At 41.7% G+C, this 15,000-nt stretch overlaps 1 protein-coding gene across 4 annotated transcripts in view; it reads left to right on the top strand.

Annotated features, from left to right (window-relative positions):
* The window catches only part of LOC143018089 (cytochrome P450 6k1-like), a 75,405-nt gene that overhangs the window by 13,989 nt on the left and 46,416 nt on the right, over positions 1 to 15,000 (top strand). For 2 of the 4 annotated variants that reach the window (XM_076173197.1, XM_076173196.1), the window contains exons 5-7: positions 1,009 to 1,069; positions 6,691 to 6,881; positions 10,108 to 10,737. In XM_076173197.1, the coding sequence (XP_076029312.1) occupies positions 1,009 to 1,069; positions 6,691 to 6,881; positions 10,108 to 10,310 (455 nt within the window). In that variant the 3' untranslated portion in view covers positions 10,311 to 10,737. Of the gene's footprint in view, positions 1 to 1,008; positions 1,070 to 6,690; positions 6,882 to 10,107; positions 10,738 to 15,000 lie in introns of those variants that run through there. The other 2 variants (XM_076173195.1, XM_076173198.1) reach the window with 2 other exon arrangements.

Raw genomic sequence — 15,000 nt, 5'->3', positions numbered from 1 at the left:
TCTATTCACTGGGATCCATTCAGTGTTGTACACACACACATACACACACGCGCGCGCGCGCGCACACACACACACACACACACACACACACACACACACACACACACACACACACACTCACTCACGACTCGGTGGCGCGGTTGATAGAGTACTGGACTGCCAGTACGGAGGTACGGCAGTACCTGGTTTGAATCCTGCCCAGGGCCGAAATTATTTCGGCATCGCTGCACTTCGGGTCGTTACTCCGACTCTCGTGGGCGGGGAGTTCGGGGTGTGTGTGTGTGTAAGGTCATATCATTACCCATAGATCGGTCATACGAGCTCTGAGCTCACTTCTGGGAGGGAAATAGCTGTCGATCACAAGTCCAACACGCGATCCAAAGACCAAGGTGAATACACACACACACACACACACACACACACACACACACACACACACACACACACATATATATATATATATATATATATATATATATATATATATATATATATATATATATATATATATATATATATATATATATATACTCGTATGTATGTATATACCAAAAAGCTTGGCTTCTACCCCCATATAAGAGAGGTAGCCAGCGATGGTATGCACCCATCCTCCAGTCATCCCACTCCCACCCAACGTCCATTCATTTTCTTTTTTGTCTTAGCTCCTTGTGGATGAAGGTCTATATCATCACACACCCCTCACCCGCCCACTGCCTGAGCCGTATGCAGTGAGTTTTATTCCTTATTCAAGCCTCTCCACCACCTCTTCGTTGTCGCCATCCTTCCACGTCTACTCCCTCCCCCCCCCTTTTTTTTTATTATCCTTCTCATAGTTTGTTCTTTCATGTTGATTCTTCAACGTTTCATTTTCCTTCCACTTACTCCCCAAGGAGCTTACTTGGGGTGATTCTGAATGAAAAGTTAGATCCGTGAAAATGAACATGGTGACGTCCTCCCCGGTCACTTGCTGATACAATGGAAGCGTTGTACCTTTCCGTTTTCTTTCAGAATCGATGCGCATCTACCCCGCTGCACCATCCACTGTGAGAACGTGTACGAGAGAATACACGTAAATTTACTCAAATTCTGTTACATTTTAAAGAGGTCTTTGGATTTCATCATGATATATATTTCTTTAGAATTATACTATGATATTTCTTTGTCGCGGCTCGTGTCGCTTAAATTGTTTTTATCGGCTTAAGAAACCTGCACAGTGAAGCTATAGCGATAATCCCATACCACACTCTTGGTCATATGGCCACTTCCCGAAGGGTGAGTGTGGTTTGGATATTTCCGCAAGAATCATCAGAAATTCAAAATTCCCGGCTCTGTGCAGGCATGCGCATTGACGACCCCACCTCCCCCTCCCTACCCCTCACTTCTTGGCAGGCCCGCCACCCGTACGTATGCTCACTTCAATGAGAAATGAAGGCTTCGCCTGTGGGAGGAGGGAGGGACCCTAAATCTGTGCAGGTTTCTTAAGCCGATAAAAACAATTTAAGCGGCACGAGCCGCGACAAAGAAATATTATCGGCTGAAAGAAACCTGCACAGTGAAGCTATGCATGAGACGAGGACAGGTGGGAGGAGAGGTGAAGCCTGATTCAAGCCGTTATTACGTGTGTCTCTCCTATGGGAGACTTATTCATTTTATCACTCAGTAGAGGGGAGAAAAGAAACGTCAAGTATTTATACCGAAGAATGTGATATGTACAATATTGTACTGTTTACACAATGCGTAAATTATAAGAAAATTGTATCCTGTGCAGCGGTTCCTGGGCCTTTCCCTACTCCTCGGTCACCCTTTGTCCCCTCCACCCCTTCCACCCTTTTTTTTTTTTTTTTTTTTTTTTTTTTTTTTTTTTGAGATGAGAGGGGTGGAGCCGTTTCCATGGCGACACATGGGACAAGGGTGACCGAGTGGTAGAGATACCGTGTCCTGGAAGTCGTCGATGTCCAGCCCCTGGGTCCTGCACCCGCTCCACAGAGTGGGTGCGGAGAAACGCTAGGGATGCCGCAAAGTCCCTGATGTTGTGGGCGTGTTGGGCATGGCCCGGGTCGGCTTTCTCTAAAATTCGGCAAAGCAGGTGCGCCTGGGACCTCGGGGTTAGGGGGATCCTAGATTTCGAGTTGTAGAAGAGATGATCCTCAGGGTTACATCACGACGTCACAGCATCACATTGTGATGTCACAGCATCATGTGACGTTAAAGGATCACATCACGATGTCACAGGATCACATCGTGACGTCACAGAAACACATCGTGACATGAAAGAATCATATTGTGACTTCAAAGGATCACTGACGTCACAGGATCACATTGTGATATAGCGAGGTGCCATTTCCTGGGTGCCTGGACAGCCTAGTAGGGCGGAGTCCAGATCGAGACGTCAAATGATGTCATTCAGGTGATGAGAGGACCCCGTACTGAAGAGCGTTTCCACCAGGCGAGACCCCATCTTTGCTGAATAAAATCCCTCGCCGCTACACAAGGGGGATGCAGGCAAGGTCATACCATGAGAAGGGGCGGAACTCGTAAGAGTCCGTCGTGGTAGGAGGATAAGGTAAAGATGAACGGAGGTGGTCCTCCACCCCGTCCCCCAACCCGACGGTCGTCTGATTGGGGGGGGGGGGGGTTCCTCATGAGAGGGGCCTTCCAGTCCTATACCCGCCGCCGGCGCGGAGGGGCGGAGGGAAGGACCAGGAGGGAGTGTGGGAGAGGGGGCCAGAACTGGAGGCTCGCTAGAAGGCTGCTCTGGAGGGGGGGATGCTCTGGTCTGCGCGGCCTGAAGTGCCGTATACCGCGATAGGGCAGAGTCGAGGACGGGGCCTATCAGGGACGGAAGGAGGGTGGTGCCGTGACCGGGATGTGGAGGGTGTGGACGAGCTGAGCGTCCTAGGCCTCTTGGGTGAGATAGAACTCTTTCTCGAGCGGGACTTCCTGTTGGGTCCACGTGAGCGGCTCCGGGAGGAAGGTGAGTTCACGAACCCGCCCGAAAAGTCAAGCCACAAGATGCCAGAGGACCACGACGGTCGGGAGCACGGGGCCACCGAGAGGCCCGCCGACCCCCAGGATTGTCACCCCCGCACCACCAGACACGCCCCCCCCCCGTCCCCCGAGAGGCCCGGGCCGTTCACCCACGGATGGCCTGGAGACGCGGGAGGACGTACCACGAGCGGACGAGGTCAAAGGCCACGCCCAGGGCCCGACGAAGTAAGCCGCGAGGCGCCAGAGGACCACCGATGGTCGGAGGCATGGGGCCGCCGAGAGGGCCGCCGACTCTCAGGGGCGCCACCCTCCGCACCACCAGACACGTCCCCCCGTCCCCCGAGAGGCCCGGGCCGCCCACCCACGGACGGCCCGGAGACGCCGGAGGACGGACTGCGAGCGGACGAGGCCAAACTCCACGCCCAGGGCCCGACGAAGCAAGCCGAGAGGCGCCAGAGAACCACCGATGGCCGGAGGCACGGGGGCGCCGAGAGGCCTGCCGACCCCCAGGGGCGCCACCCTCCGCACCACCAGACACGTCCCCCCGTCCCCCGAGAGGCCCGGGCCGCCCACCCACGGACGGCCCGGAGACGCCGGAGGACGGACCGCGAGCGGAAGAGGTCAAAGTCCACGCCTAGGGTCTGACGAAGCAAGCCGTGAGGCGTTAGAGGACCATTGATGGTCGGAGGTATGGGGCTGCCGAGAGGTCTGATGACCGTCAGGGGCGCCAACCTCCGTACCATAAGACACGTCCCCCTTTCCTCCGAGAGGCCCGGCTTGTTTACCGACGGACGGCTCGGAGACGTATGGGGACGGATTGCGAGCGGATAAGGTCAAAGTCTACGCCTAGGGCCTGACGATGCAAGCCGTGAGGCGTTAGAGGACCATTGATGGTCGGAGGTATGGGGCTGCCGAGAGGTCTGATGACCGTCAGGGGCGCCAACCTCCGTACCATAAGACACGTCCCCCTTTCCTCCTAGAGGCCCGGCTTGTTTACCGACGGACGGCTCGGAGACGTATGGGGACGGATTGCGAGTAGATAGGGTCAAAGTCTACGCCTAGGGCCTGACGATGCAAGCCGTGAGGCGTTAGAGGACCATTGATGGTCGGAGGTATGGGGCTGCCGAGAGGCCTGTTGACCCTCAGGGGCACCACCCTCCGCACCATCAGACTCGTCCCCCTTTCCTCCGAGAGGCCCGGGTTGTTCACCTACGGACGGCTCGGAGAAGCTGGGCAGGACTCGCAGTAATGGGTATAATCTGGACAAATTTAGATTTAAGAAGGCAATAATTGGTTTACTAATAGGGTGGTCGAAGAATGGAAGCTGGGCAGGACTCGCAGTAATGGGTATAATCTGGACAAAATTAGATTTAAGAAGGCAATAATTGGTTTACTAATAGGGTGGTCGAAGAATGGAATAAACTTAGTAACCATGTAGAAAGCGCTGAAACTATCAGTTGATTAACAAGCAGGAAACAGACTCACCGGTAATAACAAAAGGCTGGCAGCGGGGTGACCGGTCAGTCTGTGCGAAGTGAGCATACGTACGGGTGGCGGGCCTGCCAAGAAGTGAGGGGTAGGGAGGGGGAGGTGGGGTCGTCAATGCGCATGCCTGGACAGAGCCGGGAATTTTGAATTTCTGATGATTCTTGCGGAAATATCCAAACCACACTCACCCTTCGGGAAGTGGCCATATGACCAGGAGTGTGGTATGGGATTATCGCTATAGCTTCACTGTGCAGGTTTCTTTCAGCCGATAATAAAGAACTTGAATAGCATATAATATATATTTCTTTAGAATTATACTATTATAAAGAGCTTGAATAGAATATGTAATTGTTTAGGGACACCGCATAATTTTGATAAAAAAACAAAAAACAAAACATGAATCCAGAATAATATCCCTGCCAACAGAGTATTCCCTCTTGAACATGTGTACAGTATGTATATTCATATATATAGGTATATATTCATGTATCAAATAACACCATCCAACACATTTTTGTTTTTCGGTTCTGTCATTTCCTAGTTTGTTATGTCTTATTAGAATATATATATATATATATATATATATATATATATATATATATATATATACATATATATATACATAATATATATATACATATGTATATATATATATATACATATATATATATATATATATATATGCAGATAAACCACTAGGAAAATAACAGAAATGAGACCAAGCGCTTTCGTCTATTCAGACATTTTCGAGGTACAGAAAAAGAGACAGGTATATATACTCAAAGTGTAGGGTAGATCTCTCCCCGTGACCTATGGACTCAGAGTCCCGAGAGTTTGGTTTACAATTTTCTTAATAATAAAATCATCCAATCTGTACAGTCCATGACTTAGATTTAAATTATTAACAAATGTATCCTTGATCAGACTGGACTCTATGATATTTCTATTCAAATAAGAATTACTCCTAACAATTACTTTAGCTTCATCCCAATTAATACAATGGCTGAAATCCCTAAGATGAACAAATAACGCGTTGGACGTTTGACCACTTCTAACGCTATACTTGTGTTGTTTTAATCTAACATTTAATTCCTTTCCAGTCTGACCAATATAGCATTTGTTGCAATCTTTACATGGAATTTTATATACACAACCTTCCTTATTTTCAGGGGAATTTTTAATTAAAAGACTTTTGACTGTGTTGGAGTTTCTAAAAATGACTTGGATGTTGAAATTCTTAAGAATATGTGGTAATTTAATGAAATTATCATGATAAGGAAGAACGAGAAGATTTTTAGAATTAAATGTGTCTCTAGCTTTATCATCAAAATAAGACTTCCTAGCCACTTTTTTTAGTTTTCAATGAGATAATTGGGATACTTTAATTTTGAAGCTATGTCACTTATTCTTGAGAATTCACCATCCAAAAACTCCGGACTACAAATACGATAAGCTCGAAGGTACATTGACGATAACACAGATGCCTTTGTCCTGTAATAATGAGAAGAGTAAAAATGAACATATGAAAGAACATTGGTGGGTTTCCTATAGACATCAAATTTGAAAGACCTTTCATTTCTGTATATCAATACACCAAGGAAAAGTAATTGGTTATTTTGTTCTATTTCCACAGTAAAACTGATAGAAAGGACGAGGGTGATAAGCTGTGACAAGAAAATAGACGGATCAAAATTAACAGGCCAAATACACAAAATGTCATCAATGTACCTAAACCAAGTAACATTTTGGGGAAGAATATTGGGTAACAACTTAGTTTAAAAAAATTCTACGTAAAGATTGCTTAGAATTGGAGAAATCGGATTACCCATTGCCATACCAAAATTCTGTAAATAACATTTGCCATTAAACATAAAATAGGATTCTAAAACAAATAATTCAATCAATTCAATAATGGTGGCAGTAGGTAGTGGTAAATCAATTTTCTCCAATTCTTCTTCCAGGTAAACTAATGAGTCATTAACGGGAACACGGGTAAATAAAGAAGTAACATCATAACTAATAAGAATAAAATCATGGTCGAAAACATCAACATCAGCAAAGGTTTCGTTTATAATTCCATGGTATCAGCCAACCAACTAACATGCCCTAAACGTTTTCTCACCTAATAATTAGGAGACCAGTCTGGATATGATTATTTGAAAGACATCCTTGCTACTAGTGACTTCTTCAGTAATACATATTTTATATGTTTAGCATCCCAGGGACAGCCATTACCCTGAAAAAAGATATGCTGGTCCACGTCCCTATCTGGACCCTGAACAGGGACCCCGAGATCTGGGAGGACCCGGAAACCTACAGACCCGAACGCTTCCTTCCGGAGAACAAGAACCCCGACCAGACCTTCGCCTTCCACACCTTCGGCCAAGGGCCCCGCAACTGCGTCGGTAAGATGGTAGGCTCAGGGAAGTGCGCTTCAGTCGATTGCCCGAGGAGGTGCGGTATTCGAGGGATAGGTCCATTCACTACAAGAATGAGGACAAAGGATGGGGTACCAAGGACTTTTATGTTTCATGTCGTCTCGTTTAAATGAATACGCTAGTGATGCCAGACTCTAGTCAACCCAGCATTTCATTGCCTATTTATTACTTTGTTCATATATTCATCTACTCATTAGTTAGTTTATTTATGCATTTATTTATCCATTCATTTGTATATTCATGTGTTTATCTACTTAACTGTTTCTTCACTCTCTCTCATTTTTTCGTTTAGTTTATGGATTAATTTATCAAAATTTGTTTTTCCATACATCCATCTTCCCTTTCTATATTGTTCATTTTTCCGTGTATTTTTCCTCCTTTAGTTCCAGTTCAACCAATATGTGGTCACTTTTATATTCAATCTTGTCCACTATTTCGGTTTCTGATGTGATTAGATCCAGTCTCGATGGTTCTTCCTCATTTCTATACCTAGTATTCTCTTGTATCCATTGCGTCATTGTATGTTCTATAATCATATCAAGTAGAACATTTCACCATAGGTCGTCTCCATCCTTCACTGTCATCTCTTCCCAGCAGATTTCTTTGCAATCAAAGTAACCCACTACAACTATTCTTCCTCCATCTTCCATTATCTTATTTTGTGTTATCCTTGTGTCTTGTAACATACTTTTGTGTTCTCTCTCTTCCCACGAGACAGTTTTAGGAGGCACATCATTTACTACAAACTTCCTGCTCTTCCGATCCCTGTCCTCCACTTCCACCATAATCATCTCTACTCTATTCTTTCCATATGTGACCTTCCTCACATTTATATCCTTCTTAGTCAGGAACATAACTCCACCCTCTCTGTTTCTAATCCAATATTTACATGCACCATGTCCTACACTGTTGGGTGGTAGTGGACCTTTCAATTTTGTCTCTACAGTTCCCATTATGTCCGGTTCTTTTTCCATCAGGTAATCATTTAGATCATTCAAGCCTGTTATTAAGCCGTCTATGTTTGTGTAAGACACTTTTAAATTTCTGCTACTTCCATCGTGTTTTCTGTTTCTTTTACGTTTTTTTTTCTCTGCTATTAACCATCTCCTCACTTTCATATCCACTACTCTCCAATAGAATTTCTCTTTTTCTGAATCTGTTCTTTTTTCGTTTTTTCCTTAGCTTCTAATCTTTTTGTTTTCTCATCCTCTCTTTCCTCTCTATTCATTTCTCTTTTTATCCATACTTGTTTATATTGTTCACTGTCAGCTAGTTTACCTGTTTTTGCTAAGATATTCTCTACTGTCGTTTGTGAACTGAATTTGATCTTAATTGGTCTAGACTTATCTGTATTGTATTTCCCTAGTCTATATATTTCTTCAATATCTTTCCGTTTCTTGTCCATCCTCTTGAACTACTTCTAATATCTTGTTTACCTTTTCCTTTTCCTCATTTAATCGTGTAGTCCTATTTGAATTATACTTCTCTTCCATCCCTAATATAATTATACATTTCTTTTTATCCACTAAGTCTCTTACTATGTTCTCCTTTTCTCTCATCACTTTAATAATTGTGTCCTTAGTTTGTTCTTTCATCTGTTGTGTCACTATATATCTAAATACAACTTTGTTGTTTTCTTGGACTTTTCTCCAACCCTGTGCTTCCTTTGCTATGGACTCTTTATTGTCTTTATTGTTCCTTTTTAATTCTTCATTCTCCTCTTTTACTTCTTTTAACTGTCTTTTTAATTCTTCTATTTCTTTGGTTAGGTTCTGATTCTCCTTCTTTAGTTCTTCCAGTTTATCAATTCTTTGGGTAACCTTAGACCACTTAGATCTTACGGGTGGCTGAGAGCAGTGGGTTCGAATCCTGCATGCAGGTGTCATAAAAATTATCGGATTGATGTCGCTGCTATTAGCGATTTTCTCTCATAATTACAATGGCGATAAGCGTGAAAGGGATTTGTTCCGATCCTTACCCCTTACCACTGGTGAGCTTGGTCCTTGAGTAAAACAGGAATTGGGGTCGCAGATTAGTGATCTTTCCTACCCTCGGGAATCAGTTCGATTCCAGGTTTTAAGGATTTTATAGCTTCTGTGGTGTAGTGGTCCAAGGCTCTGCGAAAGTGATCTTACGGGTGGCTGAGAGCAGTGGGTTCGAATCCTGCATGCAACTGTCATAAAATTATCGGATTGATGTCGCTGTTACTAGCGAATTTCTCTCTCTCACACACACACACACACACACACACACACACACACACACACACACACACACACACACACACACACACACACACACACACACACACACACACACACACACACACACACACACACACACACACACATATATATATATATATATATATATATATATATATGTGTGTGTGTGTGTGTGTGTGTGTGTGTGTGTGTGTGTGTGTGTGTGTGTGTGTGTTGGTGTGTGTGATCATGCGATACTGGATAATTCCATACATCTTATTAACGTTTTATCTACTTATTTACTTATCTATCTATGTGTTTATTTATCTGTTCATTTATTGATTTACCTATTCATTCATTCATTCACTCATTATCTTATTTGTTTATATCTTACCTTATATTACTTGTTATAATATATTCATTCATTCACTTGTAAATGCCTTCAAGCAAAAACCGACCAATAAGCTCTCTCCTCGGCTTTCCCTTGGAAATTCCGAGCCTTTTTTTCTAGGCATCATATATTCCTTCCAATGCGGTAACATACTCTGTACCTCCTTGTTCTGGCTGACGACAGCCTATTTTATTCAGTTCGGGGGAAAACTTGGGACTAGATAGGATCTCGATCAATTTCCAAAATTTGAGCCTCGCCTGATGCCCTGCCATTTTTCATTTTTGCTCTTTGCAAAAGAGTCAAATCTTATAGAGTGGGCAGTAGCCCAGTAGATGACGTCGTGAATTCATGAACTAGTGGTCGTGGGTTCGAATCCCGGGACCCATTGTGGGATTACCGCATTGGTTCTCAGCAGCTCTAGCCAGGCGGGGAGGCGACCCAACGTGTTAGGCCTTAGGCCTACTCATAAGGATTGTGAGCCGGTGGTGAGCAGAGCAGAGTAGAGCAGTGACACTATTCTCTTTAGTCCATGACCGTAATTAACAAAAGAATAGAGCGTATGAACTAAGCAGATCCAGACTAATTCTCTTTCTTTCAGGAATGCGGTTCGCTCTCCTCGAAATCAAGCTAGCGATGGCTCACCTCCTCCTCCAGATGGAGCTCCTTGAGGTCCCTGGCCACGACAGGCCTCTCGAACTGGAAGTTAAACCGGGAGTCATCCTAGCAAAGGACGGAATCAACCTGGCCCTGAGGGCCCTACCGCGGGACAAGATTAGGGTTCCCACACATGAAGATCGCTAATTCCCTAGACTCGTGCTGAAAAATCCCTAGATTGGACAAAAAGTTACTACTTTATTAATATTGACAGATATATAAGCACTGTTCCTTTATTCAAATAATAGGGAAAATTTGGTTGTTAAGTATTTCAGAAGTTTATTGTTTATCATTATACAGATAACACACTGCAGTTTCTATTGAAAAATAATTCCCTTACTGACGATGATTTCCCTCGAAACAAAACACAAACTAGTAACACAATGTTTGAATTTTTCATCTAAGTAAATTTCCATCGTCTTCTTAATGAAATGCTAAAATAGAATAAATAGATAAATGTGATTTCTTAGCATCTGAGATAGGCTAGAAACATTTCCATAAAGATCTACAATAAATTAACAGTGACTAAACTAAGATTAATAAATAACCGAAAAACCCTGAGTTTAACATTTCCTCAGTCAACAAAATATAAAAAAACACACTGAGAGTTCATACTCTCTTTTTTAGCATAAATCGCACTAACAAATACAGTAGTAAACAACTTTCATACAAAATATATGTGGCATTCAACATCTACTTCACATTTTAGAAATCAACATAAGTAAAATTCCATAATTTTCTTCACAGAATGCTAAAACGAAAGAAGTAAATGAGATTGCTTAGTAGGTAAGTTAGACTAGAACGAATTCCATTAAGTTCTATCTTCAGCAGCAAAGCGCAAAGTTGACGTCACAGTTACCACACTCTATCTGCAATCGAGCAAACTGGGCCTACTGATGACCACCCACATCCAATCCTACCCTCTCAAGCCCAGAGCAGGCTAGTCCACCAAGCAAATCTAAACTTTAAAGATATAAAATAAACAAATAAATAAATAAATAAATAAATAAATAAATAAATAAATAAGAAATAAAAATCTAACTCAACAATGGTCTTTTTAAAAGAGCGAAAAATTATCTTGAATATCCTCATTTTTTTGACACAATCATTCCTTCATACAGTCTCCTCCTGGCATCCATTCCCAAATGTCTATTCCTCATTACACTTTTTAATCCACCAAGGTATTTACTCACTCCTCTCAATCTACATTCTACCTCCACCTTCACTCCACCTTTTCCTGCCACATTTGCACCCAAGTATCTAAAACTATCCACTTCCTCCAGTCGCTCTCCCTTAATGCTCACTTCCAGTCTACCGCCACTTTCACCCCTTGTACATCTCATCACCTTACTTTTACCCACATTTATCTTCAGCTTTCTTCTATCACACACTCTCCCAAACTCTGTCACCAACTTCCTCAATCCCTCCTCCGATCCTGCCACAAGCGCAGTGTCGTCCGCAAACAACAGCTGGCTCACCTCCCACTTTCCTCCATTTTCATTAACCATCTCCAATCCCTGACCCACTACCCTTGCATTTACGTCTCGCACTACCCCATCCATGTATAAGTTGAACAGCCAGAGTGACGTAACGCATCCTTAACGAAGTCTCACCTTTACCTCGAACCACTCACGCTCTCCATTTCTAATCCTGACACAAGCTCTGCTACTCTCATAAAAACTCTTGACAGCTCCTAGAAGCTTTCCTCCTATCCCTTATATCCGCTAAACCTCCCACAGTGCCTTTCTGTCTACCCTGTCGTAAGCCTTTTCCAGATCCATAAAAGCCAAAAAAATCAAGATCCTTCCATAAGCCTTCCCAACTACACTTAACAAGCTAATCCCTCTGAAACCACTACATTCACACTTGTCCCCTTTTCCCTTGTAAAGTGGAACTATACTGGCACTCTTCCAGTCCTCCGGCACTCTACCCTCTCTCCAACAAACATTAAATAACCTCACCAGCCAGTCCACCATCACTGTACCTCCTTTTTTTTTAGATATTCTGCATGGCATCCATCCAGACCAGGTACCTTACTTGCTTTCATCATCTTAACAACTGCTTTCACTTCATCCTTCCTTATTTCTCCTCCATTTTCCTCACTCATCACGGTCATTTTCTTAGCATTTCCCACTGCAGCTATCTTTCCCTCCCTATCCTCCTTCACATTTAGCAACTCCTTAAGATATTCTACCCATCTTCCCCTTACTGCCTTCTCTTCCGTTATCATCTCTCCATCTGCACCTTTTACCTTTTCTTCTCTACTTGATTCGTCTCCTCTTCCTCTTTTAATATCTTTCCAAAACATCTTTTTATTACTTTCAAAATTTTCTGTCATACTCTTACCCCATTTCACATCTGCTCTCCTCTTTGCCTCCTTTACCTTTTGCTTTACTTCTCTTTACTTCTTTACTTTACTTTACTTTACTCTTTACTTCTCTTTACTTCTCTTCTTCATGTGCTAAGGGGAGAGGGTGGGGGAATATCAGACCATTTTTTGGTGGAAGGTAAGTTGAGAGTGGAGGATACATGGAGAAAAAGTAACGGGACAAAAGGTAGGGAGGTGCTTAGAGTGAACTCTTTAAATGAAAAGGAAAAGGAGAAGGAGTACAAGAAGAAGCTGAAGGAGGAGTGGGAGGGAGTGAAGGATAGAGAAGAGCTAGGTGTGGAGGAGGAATGGGGATGGTTCAAGGAGGGAGTCACAAAGTGTGCAAAGATGGTGTGTGGAACAAGAAGGACAGGAGGAAATAGAAGGAAGGGTAGTGAATAGTGGGATGAGGAAACAAAGAAGGTTGTAGAAGAGAAGAAGCGAGCTTTCTCAGATTGGTTACAAAATAGGACGGGGGAGTCATATGAGAAGTACAAAGAAAAGAAAAGAGAAAATAATAATGATAATAATAATAATAATAATAATAATAATAATAATAATAATAACAATAATAATAATGATAATAATAATAATAATAATAATAATAATAATAATAATAACAATAATAATAATGATAATAATAATAATAATAATAATAATAATAATAATAATAATAATAGTAATAATAATAATAATAATAATAATAATAATAATAATAATAATAATATAATAATAATGATGATAATGATGATAATGATAATAATAATAATAATAATAATAATAATAATAATAATAATAATAATAATAATAATAATAATAATAATAATAATAGTAATAATAATAATAATAATAATAATAATAATAATAATAATAATAATAATAGTAATAATAATAATAATAATAATAATAATAATAATAATAATAATAATAATAGTAATAATAATAATAATAATAATAATAATAATAATAATAATAATAATAATAATAATAATAATAATAATAATAATAATAATAATAATAATAATAATAATAATAATAATAATAATAATAATAATAATAATAATAATAATAATAATAATAATAATAATAATAATAATAATAATAATAATAAGAAGGTCCTCTGACGTTAACCAGAGTAAAATATGTAAGTAGTGCCATCTGTTTTATCTCTTTCTTTACAACTTTTTATCTCCTTCTCTTCCACTCTTCCTCACTCTCTTTTTATATCCCTTCATCACACTATGAACCTCTTTCCAACGATTCATTGTTTACTTTCTTCATACTCCTTCTTCGTCTTCTATTTTTCTTTCACTCCTCTTCAACGCTTTCTCTCCTCCTTTCATTTGCATTCATGGTCGTCATTCCTCCCCAAAAATCAATTTAATGTCGTCCCTTCTCCTTGATTTATGTTCCACATTATTCTTCATTTCCCTTTAAACCTTTTCCAAAGCGTCTTAATTCATTCCCTTGACTTTCCCTTTCTGTTTGCCTTCCCTTTACTTTCCTCTACTTCCCTTTCATTCTCGTCTCTGTTTTTTTTTCTATCTCATTGTCTCTTCTTTCAAACCCTTTAATGTCCTTCATTTCACTGCCTTGGCCTTTCTTCCTCCCGTCACCACCTCATCGTCACTTTCGTCCTTCCACCACCTCCTCCCCGTGTCCCTTCCCTTCACTATCCTACACCGGTTTCCCTTGGGTTCCCATCCCTCGAAGCTTTCATCCTCTAGCGCCATACGCTCCTCCCTCCGTCACGTTGGTCATGGTTCCTCTTTTAAGAGGATTCTCGCCTCCGAGGGGCCTTTAGGGTTGATTCACACTATCGGTCCGGTCGCGCTCCACTCTCGGTCTGCTCTCGGTTCTGAGGCATTCACACTATCGGACTCTCGCTCCCGTCATCGCCCCTCCCTCGATACCAGTAGAAGTCTTACCATCAGTTACGAAGGAAGTGTGACTTTTCTGACGCCGAGTTGGCAATATTCGCTATTGCACTTGATGAAGAAGAAGAAGAAGAAGGAAAACAAAATAGAAAAAGAAAGAGATTGTGGGTTCATCCTATGTTGCAAGATAGGAAGACTGAAGGAGAATTTCATACTCTGTATCCTCGTCTTATTGATGATGAGAGTAAATTCCACAGCTATTTCAGAATGAACAAAGGAACATTTGAGAAAATATTATCCAAAATTGAGGATGACTTGAAATGTACAAGAAGATGCTGCACTTCCTGGCACTGATGTGCTTGCACCATACGTTATAGTGGGAGATGAGGCTTTCCCGCTGAAGAGAAATTTTATGAGGCCCTACCCAGGTTCACAGAGAAGAGGATTTTTAATTATAGATTATCTAGAGCCAGGAGAATAGTTGAGTGCACATTTGGTATTCTTGTGCAAACCTTCAGAATATATTTAAAGAAACTTAAAGCTATGCCTTCTAACGCTAATGCAATCATTACAACAACATGCATACTTCACA

Source organism: Oratosquilla oratoria, chromosome 34 (assembly GCF_046742065.1).
Source record: "Oratosquilla oratoria isolate Oo_2021 chromosome 34, ASM4674206v1, whole genome shotgun sequence".
NCBI lineage: Eukaryota > Metazoa > Arthropoda > Malacostraca > Stomatopoda > Squillidae > Oratosquilla > Oratosquilla oratoria.
Note: the sequence above shows the minus strand (reverse complement) of the source record. Positions and strands in the feature narration are given on the sequence as shown.